This window comes from Halichoeres trimaculatus, unplaced genomic scaffold, assembly GCF_033239565.1.
Source record: "Halichoeres trimaculatus isolate MK-OKI-2021-1 unplaced genomic scaffold, fHalTri1.1 fHalTri1_scaffold_17, whole genome shotgun sequence".
Taxonomy (NCBI): domain Eukaryota; kingdom Metazoa; phylum Chordata; class Actinopteri; order Labriformes; family Labridae; genus Halichoeres; species Halichoeres trimaculatus.
The window spans coordinates 23,531,077-23,550,015 of record NW_027437195.1 but is presented as its reverse complement, the minus strand read 5'-3'; the positions used below and the strand labels follow the sequence as shown (position 1 = coordinate 23,550,015).

The window sequence follows — 18,939 nt, the reverse complement described above, 5'->3', positions numbered from 1 at the left end:
CGATCTCCAATTATTGATTTTTAAACAGCTCTTCCCCCAAGGATGTATTTACAGTTTCTGGACTTGTGGGAATTAAAAAGAGGCTGAAAGAAAATCAATAAGATGTAAGAGGAACATCTGTGGAGCTCCACGGTGACGCGTTGAGTGTGTCCCCGGCTGATGGAGCGCAGGAGGCGCGCACAGTCCTGAAGCTGGCGCTGGATCCTCTCACTCCTATTTTTCTGCACCTTTTGTGTTGTGATGGGCTCTGCCTGTCTGTTTCTCACACCCACCCTGGTACCCCCCTCTTCCTCCCTCCTCCTCCTCCTCCTCCTCCTCCATCCCACCCTTCCCCACCTCCCCCTCCCCTCTCCTCCTTTTAGCATCTGAAAAGACCACTGAGTGAGAATCGATGGCGCAGAGGCCCGCTTGACAGGACAATAAACCACAAAGAAGGGGTGAGTTTTTTTCTCCCTCTCCTCCTCTTGCTTGTGTGTTTTTTTCCCTCAATTGCGGAATTTACTCTGAAGGCTCATCGTTGGAGGGAAGCGCTCGCGGCTGGCTCGCGTGGAAACGATATTTTCACACACGGCATCTTTTGTTACCGCGATATGATTTACAGCAGGCGTCAGCTGCCGCGGGTCCCACTCAGGGAGGCAGAATCATAAAAAGATGTAGAAAAATCTCCTCACGGGCAGCGGCGGCGGCTCTCCACGCTGCTCGGTTTGGGACATTGATTTCACATGAACACACATTCACCTTACGTAACCTACAAATGCATCCCGGTGCTCGTGTTATTGCCAGAGAATAGCATGCACTTGCCGCTGCAGGTTTAGATGAGGGTCGTTTGCGTGGATTTCATTGGGCGCTGCGGTACCTGGAGGGTGTTAATGCGGCTCCCTGGTTGTAAACAAGAAAATGTCAGCAGCAGGACCGGGGAGGGAGGTTTGTCTTTTTGTTTTTCAGGGTCCCCCCTCCTGGAAATTGAGCAGAAAATAGTGAGTAATCTTGCGTTTAGCGTGCACCACATTCCCTTTTTTTTCCTCCCCAGCCATGAGGAGAGAGGACAAGTCACATCCAAGACGCAGGGGGAGCCGTCTATTTACAGCATTTGCCTCTCATGTCTGTGATAGCCACAACAATAGCTCCCATTTTCCTCATCAGCCTCAGGGGTGATCAATACTGTGAGAATAGAAAGACAATCATGATGCTGTTATTGATACAGGATTCCAGCCTCAGGAGGAGCAGATGATGAATCATATCATATTGATCTTATGTGTTTTTGCTTGTTGGTTTAACCTCATGTGACCTGACAGCATGTGGTGGTGTGTGTTTGTGCCTCCAGCCTCTCCACCCGCACGCTGAGGACCCGCAGAGATGCTCCAGCAGAGGGAGGAGGACACGTCTCTGTCCCGCCGCCCCGGCCTGGCATCCCTCCGCCGCCTCCAGACACTGAAACCTGGCCACGACTTCCCATGAGGCCACCAGCAGAACTCAGCTCGCCCGCTCTGTATGGGGCCTCTCACATATGAAGTAGGTTCATGTTGTGATCTGGCTCCTTCTGGACTCACGATGAGGCTCATTCTCTGTTGGCTTGGAGGACACTGCGCTGGCTTCTTATGAGGCTGAGAGCAGATAAATCACAGCATTGTTTCATCTTTAAAATCATCTGTGATGCCCATCCTGTGGCGAACAATACTCAGACATGAGGGGTAGAAAGACATCATTGACACTAAGTTACCCACATTTCTTGTCAACCTCCTCCAAGTTTTGCTTCTTTTACTGAAAAACAGAGCTCTCTCTTCTCTCAAAAATCCCTCGAATGACAAAATTTAGACAAAAAATGTCCAATTGAGTTTACTTTCAGCACCTCAGGTGTCATCAGAAAGAAGCTCAAGGAGACAGCTTTGTTTAAAGGGTCATGGGGTCCAGGTTTCCTGCTCAATCCACTGTCCCGTCGTCTCTGAATATGAGCACAGAGAGCCCACAAAATAACACACCTTGAAAAAAAAAACACCACAAGTTTCTTCTAAGGCTGGACAAAGTGTCACCTCTTGGGTCTTTGCAAATTTTGTTCCGTGCTTAATTCGCAGCAGCTTTTAGAAAATATACAGTGGTGTTCAAAATTATTTAAAAACTTGGCATATTTAAGATGCTTCATGTGTTTTTGTTGAATTGGCTGTAAAATGCTCCAGAAATGAATAATATATCTACAAAGTCATCATTGTGCTCTAAATACTGAAGAATAGAGCAATTTTGAATTGATTAAGGAGAGAGACGTGCTGCTGTAACTGCTGCAAGAGGTGGACAAACCCACATATCAAAGTTTAAAAAAATGTTAAGATAAAAACAGAAAGACTCACTTCATCTGATATTTGTCGTGGTCAGAGCAAACATCTGCATGTTTCATGATCATGACTTGGAGTCAGAAAAGAAAGGTCAATACTTTCAGATGTGACAGGTGTTCTGATTATTTTGGCCACAACTGAAAATTTGTCCTTAAACACAGGAGTCACTGAAGGGAGGACAGAATAGAGGGCATGAGCTCATGACGTAAGAATTACTAAAAGTAGAATCAAATCTGCACTTGGAAAAAGTGTCATCTATCCACAGAGTTTGTTTTCTTCACCACAGAGATTTTTATGATTTTACTTAGCAGACGTGTTTGTCCAAAGCAAAGTACAGAATTGTTAGTACCTTGCTCAAGGGCACCACTACAGCGCTCAAGAAATTATGCTAACATCTCTCAAAATTACCCCAGCGATCCTCCATAAACAAACCCCAGTCTATATGGCAGGGATCTCAAACTCGTGCCATGGAGGGCCAAGAGGCTGCAGGTTTTCTTTCCAACCAAAAACTCCACCAGCTGATTTCACAGATTAGTCCCTACTCTCTGCTTGAAGGTGAGGTAATCACTGAAATCAGCTGGTTGAGTTTTTGGTTGGAAAGAAAACCTGCAGCCTCTTGGTCCTCCGTGGCACAAGTTTGAGATCCCTGCTCTATGGACTGAGCTACTGCCGCCCGAGATTTTTAAGCCAGGGATGCAGCCTCCACCACAGACTGTAAAATAAAAGGCTGTAGTCTCCTTGATGTCACCCGTCTGTTCCTGAAACAGATGTTTGAAACAAATCCACTGTAGTGGCCATATTAGAAGCGGGGTGAGCTTTGAGTCTCTATTCTAACAGCTATTGGGTGCCTGTCAGTCACGCAAGCTGAGCTGTGTCACAATCTTAACATCTTCTCAACTGACGAGTTAGAAAATATCACCCAGTACAGACATTTTCTGAACCAAGCTATTAATAGTGTTTTTTTTCGGTTGTGAAAACAACTTTTATTTGACTTGGTGTGTATATGACTTGTGGTACTTTCTGCGCCAGCCTCAAGCGGACACTTGATGAACTGCAGATTTTAGCCCTTCTGCATTGTCTCATATTTCTAGAGCAGAGGTTGCCATCCTGACCCTGTTGCAGTTGAGAAAACTCAAGGAGAAAGAGAAAACAATATTACAGAAGCCAAAGTAAATTGAACTGTGCATATATCTGCAAAAACACAGGCATATATTAAAGCAACACCATGCTAAGAAACAGGTGGACGGGTTAAGAAACAAACTGCTGGAACAGACGTTTAAACAAGGCAAAGAGAGCAGAATGAGATTTTTTCTGTCCTACTTTAATGTTATACTCCCTTTCAGCAGACTGTCTGGATCTTAGTATCCAGAATATTGCCAGGATCTGGATTGTACTTTTACATCCGTCAGAAATTATGGTGAACTTGTCTTATATTGTTTTCCAAAGCAATCCAACTATTTATTGTAGAGTTATATACACATATGGTGAAAACAGCCCTATTTCACAATGATAAAGAATCCTTTAAAAATCCAGATCACCTCCAAAATGTAATCACTTCTTCTCTATCCCATTTTGAACAGTTCCTGAAAATTTCATCAAGATCCATGTGTCACTTTTTCTTCAGAGGGATGCTAAGCTAAATGAAAACACCTTTTAAATGCTCTCTCCGTCCAACAGTACTGTAATGAATAGAGACTGATTCTGTGACCTGCAAGGGTTTCTGAAGAATGGTTTCTCACTGGGAGAGCGAATGGCTTCTGATTTCTGATGACCAGCGTGGCACTGTCTTATTGTCGAAAAAGTGCTGCAGCTTTTAAATCAGCTGTGCATGGTTTATAAAAGGAGGCAGTGTATTTTTTCAGGTCTGCATACTCAGACAGAAAGCAGGTTATCAAGATGTGAAAATATTTTCCAGAGGGTGTACAGTGGCACTCAAATTAGAGTTGATGATTTGGGATATAAACATATGTCTGTGTTTCTACTTCTTTCTTCTCTTTCTTGAAGTTGACATGGAGGATGAAGATGGGACTTGTCTACTTGATGTTTTGTGGTGAGTGGCTTAATTTATGGTGTATTTCATAAAGTTGAGATCCTGTTGATTATAAATAAAAGGTAACAAAATGATGAGACTAGGTTTCGTTTGCATTTGAGAAATTAACTGTGGATTCAGTCCCTGCGGGGAGATTTTTTTCTACTATGTGCTTTTTTTAGCTGAGCAGCAAATATTCACAGAGATTGAGCTGATTTCGATTTGATCCTCTTTTGTCTTTGCAGTGACCCCCAAGCCCTGAACGACTTCCTTCATGGGACCAATGAGGTAACAAAAGAGTGTTAGATGGAGAAAGACTGGAATAAAAAAATCAATAGAGCCGATGATGAATTCCAGACGGGAATATTTCTTGGCACATGGTGGTGGTAGCTGACAGTGTGAACCAGAGGCCTGATGTTGATGATGAAGTGTGTGCGTTTCTGACTTTGTGAGTGCGATCTAAAATGGACTGATTTCCTCTCACCAGCTGCAGACTGAAGACCTGCTCATTAACTCCTCCTCTGGGGAGCCCTCCCTCTTCACAGACGCCCCGGTGAGTGTCTGGATCCACAGCCCGCAGCGTCACAACAACCTGCGTGTTCCCCAGGAGAACGATTTTTCTCTCTTCTGTGCCTCAAACCGCTTCCTGTTAACTCCTGCTAATCACACGCTCTCCCTCCTTCTCCTCCATCCTCTCCTCTCTCCATCTCCCGCTGATTCCTCCCCCAGAGCCCCGTCTCTCTGCTGGGAGATGGCAGGGATTCCCCAGACACGCCCCCGCCCGGGTGTGTGGATCTGTCCTTCCTGGAGGAGGCCCTCCTGTCATCGCCGGAGGGTGGGGACGACCCACAGGTGGTGCAAGGGGGGACACCTGTGGAGGCTGGATTCGAGGCGAAGAAGGGAGAGGTGGAGGAAGGGGAGGAGGCAGAGGTGGCGTGTGATATCCTGCAGCAGAGCCTGCAGGAGGCGGAGATCACAGAGCAGACCATGGCTCTGGAGGCAGGTCTGCAGGGGGACAGCCTGTCCCTGTACTCCCCCACCCCTCTCCTCTCTCCCCCCTCTGTGCCGTTCATACCCAAGTCTGTGACCTTACCCCAGATCACCCCCACCCTGCCAAGAGACACCCAGGCAGCAGTGGAGCCCCCTCAGCCCTCCCTCCTGGCTGTTGGACCAGGCTGCCCTTCTCTAAAACCTGCAGCCCCCCCTCAGCTGATGGGGCTCCTGCCTGGGAACGTGTTCCCTGCCGCCTCCCCAGAGACCTCCTTCTCTCTGAGTCCGGCCCAGGGGTCTAGCATGATCATCCACAAGGCTGTTCCCAGTATGACCAGCCGTCCTCTCATCACCCCCACCCTCAGAGCAGCAGCAGCTCCGGGCATCGTCCTGCAGCGTGCCCCCCTCCCCATCCAACCCAAGCTGCCCATCAGCATCCAGCCCCGGCTGGTCCAGATCAGCCCCAAGCCCTCTGGGCAGAAACACGCTCCAGGTCTTACGTTTGTCCCGGGGACCGCCTCACCAAATATCTTACTCTCACAACCTCCCGGCCAAAAGCCCTCGGCCCCCCCAGCGCAGACCTCCCAGCAGCTCCACAAACCGCTCAGCCTGCAGCTGGTCAACCAGGGCGGCTCCTTTGTGCTGCAGCCTCAGGGACTCTTCCAAGGCCAGAACCAGTTCCTTCTTCCAGGCCAGTCCCCTGTTACTCTTGCTCAGCCTGCTGGTGCAGCTCGATCCCTTCTGACCCCCAGCCACCATGGCCCCCCGGTCCACAGCCTGACCCCCTCCGCTGGACAGCTCGTGGACAGCTCCCAGATCCTCACTGTGCCCCAAAGACAGCTGAACTTCAGCCCCGTCTTCACCCCTACAGGGCAGCTAGCGCTCCGCCAGGCCACTGTGCTTTCAGGACCTTTGCAGCTGCAGTCGGCGCCCCCTACTGTCTTCCAGATGCCGGCACAGCTGGCTGGAACTTACACACCAGGGGGACAGGGGCAGCGTGCCACCCTGGTCCACAGTCCAGCTCTTGGGAACCACATCACCCTGATCAATAGTTCAGGGGTCCTTCCCCCAGATCTCACTTCCATCTCGATTGTAAACGGCCCCTCTGTGGTTCAGGGTCTGCCCTTTGCTGCTCCGGCCCCTCAGACCAGAGTGACGGACACGCAGCTGAGCCTGCAGCAGGCCTCTGTGGTGCTGCTGCCGGAGCGAGCCGTGCAGGAGGAGAGGAGCGGCTCAGAGGAGACCTTCCAGCAGCTACCACAGGTCAGCAACACCTCTGAGAGATCAATGTGTAGAAACACGAACCAGGCTGAAGAGAGGACAAACAAACTGCTGGAACAGACTTTTGAGCAGGGCTAAGAGAGCAGGAAGAGATATTTTTTTCTGTCAAAATATTAACTAGAAGGCCTCCACTAAGCTTAATGTGATTGTCACCAACACTTTAGTCCGACTTTAATGTTATACTCCCTTTCAGCAGACTGTCTGCTATAATTTGGTGTTCAATGCAAGTTTGAAAACTGTGATGACCCAGTACATATTTCATATTCCAGATCTTAGCATCCAATATATTAGCAGGATCTGGATCGTACTTTTACATCTGTCAGATATTATGGTGACCTTGTCTTGTATTGTTTAGCAAAGCAATCTGACCATTTATGGTGGAGTTATATACACATATGGTGAAAACAGCCCTATCTCACAATGATAAAGAATCCCTTAGGAAAATCCTGGATCCAGACGGTGATCCGGATCAGCTCCAAAATTTAATCACTTCTTCCTTATCCTATTTTAAACATTTCGTGAATTTTTTATCAAGATCTGTTCGTTACTTTTTGAGTTATGTTGTTCACAGACAAACAAACAAGAGGTATTTACACATGTCAAGGACAAAAAGAGCAAAGACAACTTTGTCCACAGGGGGCGCCAATGTCACCACAAACCAAATTTTGCTTACAGGAGCTTGAAAAATATTTGCATAGAGCAAAATCAAAACATGAAGTGTTAAATACATCTGATACCTTTTTTCATTTCACAGCAGTACGGACACGTCCTACAGCAGGTCTCGGTGCAGCCCCCCTCTGCAGGTCTTCAGACCTCTCCTCCTCCTGTGGTCACAGTCCTGCAGCCTCCCCCTGAACCTCCTCCAGCTGTGGAGATCCCCAAACTCCTGATGCCCCCTGCTGACATGAGCCAAACAGAGGAGGAGGCGACACACTCTCTGAGTCAGAACGAGGCCTTTATGCAACATCTGCAACAGGTCGGACATTCAGTCCAGCTGAGTTCACTCTGAGACTTAAAGCTTGTGTCGCCTTTCTAACGTTACTTTCCTTGTTGTTTTGTTGCAGCAAGCACTTAGTTCTCCTCTCACGTCTGAGTTGTTGGTCGGAGCTTTGCCGGTGGTGCCGATGGAGTCCCTGAACTCCCCGGTCCCTGATGAGAGAGAGACCCAGCAGCAGACTCATGCAGTCTCTGGTCAGGACTCACACAGTGTGCTCTCCGATCAGGGTGTGGACGACTCCCCGCTTCACTCAGACCCAGAGGACACACCGCTGATCTGCTCCCCTGCTCCGGACCAGGACGCCAAGAGACCAGCTCCAACCACTTTCTCCCCTCCAGCTGCACCTGAGAGTTCAGTCCCCGCTGCTCCACAGCCTCACAGTGAGCCTCAGACCCAGTACCAGGCCCCCCAGCAGGTCTCACAGGCCTTGTTTGCTAGAAACCAGGTCCAGGTCCAGATGCAGCCCTCAGCATCCCAGCCTCAGCCCTCGGTCCAAATGAGTCCATCCCCTCTGCGTGTCTCGGTGCCTCAGCAGCAGTCTGATCCCACAGCTGCTCCTGCAAGTCTCTCCAAAGGAGGAGACGAGCCCGCTGTCCAACAGCACACACACAACAGTGAGTGTGTGCTCGGTGTGAGGATGAATAATCTTTCTCACCCTCCAGACAATCCTCCTCCTCCTCCTCACTTCTGTCATCACTTCTCCTCCTCAGAGCCAACAGCTGCCTTGGTCGTGGAGAGTAAAGTGTTTACTCTTGATGTCCATCCACCCTCTCCTGCAGCACCGGGTCTCCAGGTTCAGGGGCCCCCAGCTCCCAGAGAGGTGGCCCCCACACAGACCAGCCAGCAGATCAGCACCAAGGTGAGGACAAAGGAAAGTGTCTGTATTTCTCTGACCCGCAGTTTGAAGTTTAGTGTCCTGATCTCAGAAGCTGAAACTTAGATATTTGTTGACATTTTGATATAGATATTACATTAACAATTCAAAGATGCTATGAGGAGGATTTGTTTTAATTGCACTCCATCACCATCATCTGGCCCATAGTCTCCACATACTGTTGTAAATTACTTTTAGCGAGGCTTGTGTAACTTATTAGTACAGTTAAGTAGTGCTACGGTTTAAAACGTGACATCGAGCTAACGTTAACACCCTGCTATATGTAGCGCTGCTGGTAGCCCAGTGCTCCAATGTATCTTTAGGCTAACTTGACAACAAGTAAACACTGTCAGTTTGTAAGTAGTTTAGTAGCCACCGTAACGTAACCTCTCTCTTCATTTTAGTTTGAACAGACCACTGCAGAATAACTGCTGACTGTGGGTTGGAATCAACATTATCACAAACAGCTTAGCCCTTGTGTTATAGAGTGATAAAGCCCAATCTAAAGGCTAATTACCCTTTAGCTCAAAGCTTTGAGATCCATTTTTGGTCTAAATGCAGCAAAACGTATCATGACTGACTGAAAAAATGCCCCCTGTCTCCGTCCTCTGATCTCCTCCTAATTGTCCTCTCTTTGCCAGCTGGCAGCTCCACCGGAGCAGCAGAGAGAGGAGAGGCTCACACCAGCAATGCGCCGGCACAGGTAAGAACAGAGCAATAACTCAGACCGGTGGAGTGAGATGTTGGAGGAGAAATAACGTGAAATGGAAATCATTCAGCAGAGAGCGTACTGGGGCTCCTGGGATTTCCAACAGTGTCTGAGTTTGTCTCATAGATCTGTTTATTTTTCTCTCAGTTTGACTGTTGTACACACACTGTTGAAGAATAAACAATGGAAAGTATCTACACCCGATCAAAAAGCCTGAAGAAATTAGCTGAGCCAACTCTGTGATGTTTGGTTTTGTTGACATAAAGAGGGGATATTCTGCTTCCTCGTATTTCAACATAGAATAGAATAGATACTTTATTTATCCCTGAGAGGAAAATCAGGAGGAGTCACAGCAGCAGTCAAGAAAACAAAAGTAAGAAAGTGTATAGAAAGTGCAAAAAGGTCTAAAGAAAATAGATGATGACAGCTCGTCCATCATTCTCCAGTTCAGCCAGCCTCCACCTCCACAGGGTCCAGGACTGAGCTTCTTCAGCAGTCTGTTCACTCTCTGTCTCCTGGATCCTGTCTGCTCACAGCAGGTGAAGCTCTTCCAATGTGGTGTTGGTGTCTGGTGTTAGCTCTGTTAGCCATGTCTGTGAATAGCATGATGCTACTCTGCCTTCTGGTATTCCCTCTGTTGCTGGGTTAGCACGGCTAACTCATCCATCTTATTGGAGATAGATCTTACGTTCCCAATAACAATGGATGGAAGGACAGGTCCATGTCGTCACTTCCTGGTTCACACCTCAGTACCAGCATTTCATCCTCACCTCCTTCTCCTCACCTTGTGGGGAAACATCAGGCCTTGCACCAGTTAGCATTGACATGCTACAGGCTGCTAACAGCTGACCTCACATGTAAACAATGCAGCTATGGTTACATGTAGGATCTCTAGACAAACACAGGAGAAAAAATGAACCATACAAAGTAATGACCCACTCCAAATGCAGCCACAACAGGGTGCTAAGCAAATGTTGCTCTTTTCAAAACTAAAAGCAACACAGTTGTATTGTGTGCCCGGCATCCCTTTTTTTTTTTTTTTCCATTTATGCTCTAATTTATGATTGACCTCTCACCATCGTATGTTCCTTTCTAGGATGTATTGTAGTGTGCTGTTGAATATTAATTACCTTTATCTATTTTTTACCTGTAAAACCTTCATTTTATATTTAAAAAATTAAAAGTATTGAATTAAAAAGAAAATATTCTTCTTCATCAAAAAATGTTCCCACCAATAGCCATGTACACGTTCACAGGCTGCTCTAAACCAGGAAACCTCTGGTACTCCAGTTTGAGGGGAACACGAGTCTATTTCACTGAGGAGAAGGTGTTAAAGTAAAATACTCCTAATATCCTTTAACTAATCCCAGATGTCTCTGTCAGCGCTCAAATCTGCCCTCAGCTGACCTGTCGTGTCCTTCGTTAACATCTCTTCAGGCTTATTGTGGATTTGACTTGTTAAACATCTGGATATGATGAGCTGCAAAGAGGCTTTCTTACCTCAGCTCTAATCAGCCAGTTCATGTATGAAGAGTCGGCTGGATTAGCTCTGATCCTGCTGAAATGTTTTAATCCAGCTCTTACAGGACTCCTTTGACTGCTTCTACATGATCTGCTGCTCCTCTTCCTCTTCCTGTTTGAGTGACTCAGAAATGATACTCGACTTAATCAGTCATAGCATCGCCAAGAACTCCTTTCCCTTTTGGTCTTATATATGTTCATCAAAATCAAACTATTTACGATTGCCTACTTCATCCATTATTGTACAAATTTAAACAGAAAAATGGGGGAAATTTTATATAAAACAATGAAAACAGAAGATATTTCATCTGATTTCCACATTTTTCGGTTGCCACTAGAATCAGGTACCAGTGGCAGAAGATTAATTTAGAAAATATCAATACGTGCCTGTAGTCAGTTTTATTTTCTACTAATGAGCAAAGTTCAGTATCTTGATTATCCGGCGTCTCAGGTCTCAGGAACAGCTGTTTCAGCCTGAAAAGTTTCCCCTCGCCCTCAGTTTCTGCCATTTTTATTCATAAAACTCAACTTAAACTAACTTCACTGCTTAGCCCTCCAGAGACTGATGAAATGTTTAAAACCATTTACAAACCGTCTGTGTCTCTATGCTCAAACTGATGGCTCCTCTTGCTGTGTCCTTCAGGTTCCAGCAGCAGATCTGTTTGGACCACAGAACAGTCCACACCCCCTTCACCGGCCCGGCCTTTTCCACGCTGAAGGACGCCGTCAGACGCCTGCTGCCGTACCACGCCTGTGCAGGTCACCTGCCCACTCAGGAGGACTTTGATTTAGGTTGGTGAGATTTAGCTGCTGGTTTTATAGAAAGATGGACGGCAGAGCCGCTCTCTGAAGTGAAATGAAACTGTTTGGAGCTCCCCCTGCTGGTGGATTGCAGTAATGGCCATAAAGAATTTACTGTGATGTGGAAGTTTTAAAAACCTGAAAGAAACATGAAGCTTAACCAGTTCAAGGTGTGACTGAAAGTTTCTGTTTCTGGGATAATTTGTCTTTTTTTAACACAGTTATTGACATAAAGACATAAACTGAGTTAGCTTGCTCATCCTCTAAGGGGATGCAACTGACAAAAGGATGATTGAGCCAAAGAAAGATGGAGATTGTTAGCTTGACTTGTTGAATGACTGTGAAAATTAAAATAACTGACAAAAACAGAAACAGCCTTAAAGTTAATACTGAGATGTAAAGATTGTTAAATCTTAAAGAAAATGTTCATGATGACAAATGGATAAAGTTGACCATATTCTAAGAATAAAAACAAAAACAAGAGTTGTTCAGTTTGTTTATCTGCTATGAGAGGGGATGCTTCATCATGATTGACAGCTGTAAAGACAAATAAGGCTCCTGCTGCGTTCAGGCATCTGTTATAATGGAGGAGGTGGGCTTTGTGACCTGTTCCACAGCCTGCCAGTAGGGGGAGCTCTGCTTCTTTAGGCTTCTTTGCTGCTCTCGTTTCTAATGTTAGCAAATCTGAAAATATGCTTCAGTTTTATTGATCTGCTCAGTATGCAACAAAGTTTTCAGCAGGGATGTGGAGATGCATCGTGTGAAGATTCAAATGAACTGAGATAAAAAATAAATTGTTATCCCCTATCTTAACAGCAGAGAGCTTTTTCCGTACTAAAAAAACATGTAAATCCTAAACTAGAAACACATGCAGACCTGAGATTGTTTATTTAAAGAGATTTTGTTTATATTTACAATTTATTTAGCTATTTTGATGTGAGATTTGTAAAAAAAAAAAAAAAGAAGTTTGTAATTATTTTTTTGTTTTCAGGATAAAATATAATTACACTGGCACTTTTTGCCAAGAGAATTAAAAAGGGGAATTCTCCTTAATTTGTTGAAAATAAGAGAAAATATGTTTTGTAGTTTTTATACAATAAAAAAAAAATGTGTGTGTTTTCAATTTTTTATTCACTGCATGGTTTTGCAGTTGCAGAAATAATTTAAAGAATCTTTCCCAGTCATATTTTGTCTTCAAGCTCATTCTGTTAAAAAAAAATTGTGAGAAAATCATTAGTCATATCATTATCATCATCAACAGGAAGTTATTATTTCCCAGCTAGCTAATGACTGAATGATATTTGTCCTCTCACAGTGGATCAGGAGTTTGACAGCGTGTCTGGTTTCCTGCTGAAGCGCACCAAGGACATGGTCAACAAATACAGGCAGCTACTGGTCAGAGAGACTCAGGTAAGACGTCAGTCTCACTCAGGAACTGATCCACGAGAAACTTGTGACGCTGCATGTCTGTGATGTGGATCTGATCTGTTTCTACAGCAGGAGAGTCCGTCAGCAGAGATGGTCATGTTGGAGCGTCTCTTCCTCCAGGCTGAGCGCAGCGCTTTGGCCGAGGACAGACGGAGAGTCCGCAGAGACCCAGGTCAGTGTCCCGGCTAGAGGAAAACACACCAGCGCCTATTTCTACTGAGCCTGTGTGTGTCTCTGTGTGTGTGTGTATGAGTGTGAATTTATCCAATTTTAGTGTTAAATCCCAGCAGTGAGACAGAAGAGCGAATTAGTGACGCTCTCTCTGTTTTTATAACAAACTCATTCAGTGGCGCCTCGGAGCGCAGCACTTAACCTCATATTTGCTTGGGAGCAGCTCCCAGGTGTGAGCGTGTAATTAAGCCGCGTAAATGTGGAGCGAGGTCTTGCTGAGAAAGGCTCGGCATGATGACAAGAAAATTACATGAGGGAGGTTAAGAGCAAATTAAAGCTGGGGTGTTGTGTTAATTAAAAAGTCGGAAACAAAAAAAGAAAAGGGGCAAAGAAGCTGCTGGAAAGGATGAAAAGTCAGCTCTGGTGTTGGGATATTTGTTCTACGGGGCGCCGATTGTAAAGTTGCACACACTGCAAATAACATTTCTCCAACTTTATCTCTAAAACATCACTTTTCTGCAGATTTAGAGAAATATTTGTAAAATATATTTCCCAAATATTACATATAAATGTTGGATACTTTATCTAATTGTTAAATGTTATATCTAAATGTTAAGTGTTATATCTAATGTTGAAGGTAATTTATAAATGTTATAAATGAATGTCCTGACTAGGGATGGGTACCTTTCGTAATCCAAACGATACGGTACCTGGCAATCGGTAACGGTACTCAACAGTACCAATTTTCGGTACTTTTTTGTGTTCATGTGGTAAAAAAATATCAATTTGTTTAATAGTAAAATATAAAAAAAATTCAACTCAATATATTTATTCTTCAATATGTAAACTTGCAATGCTGTGTACATGTCCACCATGAAAAATCACCTACTCTTACACTTCCTCACAGTCACAAGGATGCATTTAGGTACCTTGAACATGGTACCTTTTGGTTTTACTTGGTACTTTGGTTTTACCTTTTGGTACTTGGTACTTATGACAAGGGATGGGTACCTTTCACATTTGAAACGATACGATACCAATGCCCAGTACCTGACAACCGGTACCGGTACTCAACGGTTTCGGTACTTTTTGTGTTTATGTGGTAAAAAATATCAATTTGGTTAATAATGAAATATATAAAAAAATTCAATTTAACAAATTTATTCTTCAATATATAACCTTGCAATGCTGTGTTCATGTCCAGCATGAAAAAATCACCTACTCTTCCACTCCCTCACAGTCATAAGGATGCATTTAGGTACCTAAACATGGTACCTTTTGGTTTTACATGAATCGATACCCGGTACTCTGACAGAATTCGGTCGGTACCTATAAAAGTACCTAACTCGGTACCCATCTCTAGTCCTGATTCTAAATATTTAGCTACATGTCTAAACACTTAGTTTCATTCTAAACATTTAGCTAAGACTGAATATTTATGAAAAAATAATAAATCTTTTGCAACAATTTCTAAATATTTGCTAAGATTTCTAAATATTTAGTCAAGATTTCTAAATCTTGAGGTACGATTTCTAAATATTTAGCTAACATGCAAATTCACACTCCTGCCCACAAAAAGTACTGGAATAAAAGTTTGAGGAAGCGATCCAGCCAAGTTGATTTTGAGAAATGACAAAGAAGAAGAAGGGCCTGATATTCTCAAAATTGCTTCCTCTAACTTTTATTTTGGTACTAACTGGCAGGCTGGAGAGTGAATTTGCATATTAAATAAAATATTTAGAAATATTTGCTGAATATTTAGAAATATTTGCTAAAGATTTAGAAATTTTTGCTTAAGATTTGGAAATCTTGACTAAATATTTAGGAACCTTGGCAAATATTGAGAAATATTTGCAAAAGCTTCATAAATTTTTAACAAACATTTCGTCTTAGCTAAATATTTAGAATTAGGTCATTCATTCATAACATTTATAAATAACATTCAACATTTGTATTTAATATTTGACAGATATATTTCAGAAATATTTTTCGTAATCTGCAGAAGTGATGTTTTAGAGCTAAATGTGGAGAAATGTTATTTGTTGTGTGTGTAACTTTACAATCAGCGCCCCATATTGTTCATGAGTGTTTCAGAAATAAACTCTTTTGTTTATTTAATATTATTATTGCTGCAGATTTTTTGTACCTCTGAGCAGAAATCCTGCTAATGTCTCAGTTTCTCTCCTCCAGAGTCTTTCATGATGGCCTTGGCTTCATCAGCGTCTTCCCCCTACTCCTCCTCTGGCCCCTCCCACTCCTGCTCTTCCAGCAGCCCCTCCTCTCCCCCTGCCTGGACCCGACTGTCCGACCGCCCCCCGGGCCTGAAGACGTACCGCTCCAGCTCCCGCGGCGCCCTCAGGCTCACCATCAAGCAGGAGTCCGGCTCCCGTAAGGTCATCCACAACTCCGCCTGCGACCCGGGACTCAAGAGGGACCACACAGGTCAGCTGACCAACGGGGGCGGGGCTATGACTGAACGCCACTCTCAGGCACCTAACGGAGCATCCCAGCCTCCTCCACAGCAGGAGGAGGAGATCTCAAACGGAGCTCTGCCCTGCGACGCGGCAGAGGAAGTCCCACAGACGGCACCCAGTTTCAAAATAAAAGCTCCCAAAAATGCTCTTTCTATGCCAGAGGCCGGCTGCTTCGAGTTGAGAGATGTCAGCGCCCCGAAACTGAAATGCTTCAGGCTGGATGCGTCGCCTCACTCGGAGCAGAGCTTCAGCCCTCCCCCGCCTCCTCCCGCACTCCAAGAGGACAACATGCTCAGCGAACATCTGCAGAGCGCCATCGACAGCATCCTGGAGCTTCAGCGCCTGCAGGGCCCCTCCGCAGCCCCGACCAGGGCCTCCACAACAGGCCCCGCACTGGACCAGGCTGTCACCAGCATCCTCGGGGGTCACCTGTGAGTAAAACACACTGACAGGCGTCCACACGGATACAGAAACACCCGACTGAGGTGGGATCAGAGAACTTAGCTTCTTAAAGAAGTGATTGAGAGACGAGGGCGGAGGAGAGAATTCAGAGGCACTATAAAGAGATGCATACCAGACAACAGCACTATCTATAGTCCCATAGATGTTAGATACTTCATTTTGATGTACGTTTGTGGAAAAAAAAAAGTCTATTTGAATAGGAGCTATATTGTTTCAGTGGTAGTCAAGTCATTCAGAGGTTTACGACACTGGTGTGAGCTTCATCAGCATATAGAGTCTCTAAGTAATAGTGAGGAGGAGAGGAGGACGTGGAGTAGACTGAGATTATTCAATAGTTTTTTATAAGATTTCTTTCCAAAATGTGAAGTTTCTTTTACATAGTGCCAAGCTTCCAGGGTATTTATTTTGATAATCTGTGCCAATTGTGTTTTCAGATGAGTTGCATTGAGGAAGGTGAGCACTGAGCGTGTGTGTGTGTGTGTAAAGAGTGTGTGTGGAAACATTGCATCCTGCAGGGGGACAGTGCATAAACCCCCCCTCCTGCAGGCTGTCATCTCGGCTTATCGAATGAAACTCCAAAGAATTTGTGACATCCTGAATACACCAGCAAACGTCCGTGTCGTGTCTCTCACACAAACTGGAGCGTGTGTGTGTGTGTGTGTGTGTGTGGAAGCAGAAAGAACCACGAGGGGAGCACGAAGAACAAAAACGATGAAGCAGTTTTTATTTGTTTTCCAAGAGTTTGGACCCTTCTTATCATTCATGCTGGAGTCTGACTGTGAAATACTCTGAGTTTTAGAGACGAGACTCGCGCCCCGTTTGTTCTGTCTTAATAACATTTAAGCAATAATGAGTTCAGAGCAGTGAGGAAAAGAAGAAGGAGGTAATGTCTCAGCCTCACTGGGAGAAAAACAAACGGCTCGTTTCTGCACTGCACGATAGATCCACTCAGCTGGAGCTCACATGTTCAGAAGTTGCGGATTAAACCTTTAAATGTTGACACTAAGAAGCATCACAGTGAGACACCTTAAAACTCACAAAATAGATTTATTATTATAACACAGAAAGAATTAAATATCAAACAACACTAATTCAACAAAGATAGCCTGAGGAGCAGGGTAGCCTCGCTGGCAATCAGTGGCCAAGGAAACACACAGCTGTAACGGTGTGCTTTGAAAATAGTTCTGAAAAAAATCAAAGTTACAATATAAAAGTTTCAAATTGTAAAATTAAATAAAATTACTCAAAAACAATTGAAATTCTGAGATGAGACAGTTAAAGACATAGTTATAGAGCGCTGGTATAGCCTAGCAGTCTATAAATAATGATAATAATAAACATTAAAAAGCACAATTATGGGAAAAAAATATGACACTCAATTTATTGTAAAGAGATAAAACAGTTTGATGAGGGAAAAAGTCAAAATATGAAACAAAAGGTGAAATATGAGATGAGAAACCATGCGTTATATTCAATCAAATATGTATTAAAAAATAATCAAGAGCTAAAGTTAAGATCATTTCTACCTGATAAAATGTTGAAGTAAGTCCGGAGTCCAAAATATAAAAAAGTAAATCAACGACTTTCACCAGACTCTTGACTTTAATCATGAATATGAGTTTAATTCTATAGTTTCTTTTTTCTTTTAGATTTTCTACTTTTCACTCTTTTTTTTCACTATGTCCCAAAAATAACCCTTTATTCCCAAATAGCAAATGATTTTCTCATAAACCGCACTTTTTACATTCAGATAATTTTTCATCTCATACCTTGACTTTTTTAAAATCAAACTCACAGATTTTCCATTTGTTTCCCATATTTTCATCTCATTATGACTAGGGATGGGCATTGATTTTATCGATATCAATGCCCTTATTGATTCTGCTTATTGATTCAATTCTTTATAGATTCCCTTATCAATTCCTTCTTTTTCAAGCGAATAAATATGTAATCGGTTACTGGATCTGGATATCTCCTGGCATAAATATACAGAAATAAGTAAAAGTTGCACATCATGTGACGTTGATGTACAGTTTTGTAGTATGTTATTGACTCAAGTAGGCCATCCAGAGTTTCAAAGTGGTTATAGCATTATTCTAAGTTGTTCGGAACCTTGTTGTAGTTATGAAACCAACCATGAGCCTAACTTTTGCTTGAAAGAATTTTGACATTTGGAGTTCTCAGTATTGTTTAAAAAGAGTTACTGATATGCCTCTGTGATGAAAGTTGAAATTCTACTCTGAAGCCAAAGTTATACCGATGTATGCTAACCGCTAGCATATATTTCCCATATACATTAGCATCAAGCTAGCACTATTTTGTTTATTTTGAATGTATTGAATAGGAATCTCCTGTGAGAGAGTAATGTAGATTTCTTTGAGTGCTCAGTTCGTCAGAAAAATTTAAGCTAGAAATCCTTAAACAGGGTTTTCTTGGGAAATGTTATCAAACTGCTAGGCTAAGAAAGCTGCGGCAGACCAGTCACATAAGGTCCTGTAGCTCTGGCATAGTGTAAAAAATTGATAAGAGAATCATTAAGCACAAAGGCTAACGATATCGATGGACTGAAACATTTTTTATCGATTCTCAACAGGAACCTATTTTCGATTCCCACCCCTAATTATGACGTAGAGCTCATGATTTTGACTTTTCCTCTTAATTCTGATATTACTTAATAATTTTGCCTTGTTTTTCTTATAAATTATCTAATTCATCTGAATTTTTTCAATCTGTTAGTTTTCTTATAATTGTCTTTAGAAGCAGCTTTTCATCCCTCAACGTCAACGGTTCACCTCATTGTTTGAACTTTTTTCTCCTTTAATTATGAATTAATTCCTACATTGTGTTTTTATAACGATCATGATTCTTAACCACA

General features: G+C 43.7%; 1 protein-coding gene across 3 annotated transcripts; it reads left to right on the top strand.

Moving 5' to 3' along the window:
* Nucleotides 1-299: 299 nt before the first annotated feature.
* On the top strand, nucleotides 300-17,563 carry LOC141806520 (BRD4-interacting chromatin-remodeling complex-associated protein). 3 transcript variants are annotated; one of them, XM_074692096.1, is made up of 14 exons: nucleotides 300-437; nucleotides 1,325-1,512; nucleotides 4,332-4,377; nucleotides 4,602-4,644; nucleotides 4,844-4,909; nucleotides 5,086-6,609; nucleotides 7,385-7,603; nucleotides 7,692-8,238; nucleotides 8,335-8,483; nucleotides 9,140-9,201; nucleotides 11,372-11,520; nucleotides 12,845-12,939; nucleotides 13,027-13,129; nucleotides 15,319-17,563. In XM_074692096.1, the coding sequence occupies exons 3-14, from the start codon at nucleotides 4,337-4,339 to the stop codon at nucleotides 16,035-16,037; spliced, it is 3,717 nt and encodes a 1,238-aa protein (XP_074548197.1). In that variant the 5' UTR covers nucleotides 300-437; nucleotides 1,325-1,512; nucleotides 4,332-4,336; the 3' UTR covers nucleotides 16,038-17,563. The 3 variants fall into 3 exon arrangements, with proteins under 3 accessions (XP_074548197.1, XP_074548195.1, XP_074548196.1); XM_074692094.1 differs by having other exon boundaries at nucleotides 7,382-7,603; XM_074692095.1 differs by lacking the exon at nucleotides 300-437 and adding an exon at nucleotides 520-977 and having other exon boundaries at nucleotides 7,382-7,603.
* The last annotated feature ends 1,376 nt before the right edge of the window (nucleotides 17,564-18,939 follow it).

Coding starts and splice junctions, on each gene's coding strand:
- LOC141806520 (XM_074692094.1), top strand. CDS start 4,337: ATGGAGGATGAAGATGGGACTTGTCTACTTGATGTTTTGTG. Junction 7,604..7,691: donor TTATGCAACATCTGCAACAG/GTCGGACATTCA, acceptor GTTTTGTTGCAG/CAAGCACTTAGTTCTCCTCT. Junction 9,202..11,371: donor CCAGCAATGCGCCGGCACAG/GTAAGAACAGAG, acceptor TGTGTCCTTCAG/GTTCCAGCAGCAGATCTGTT.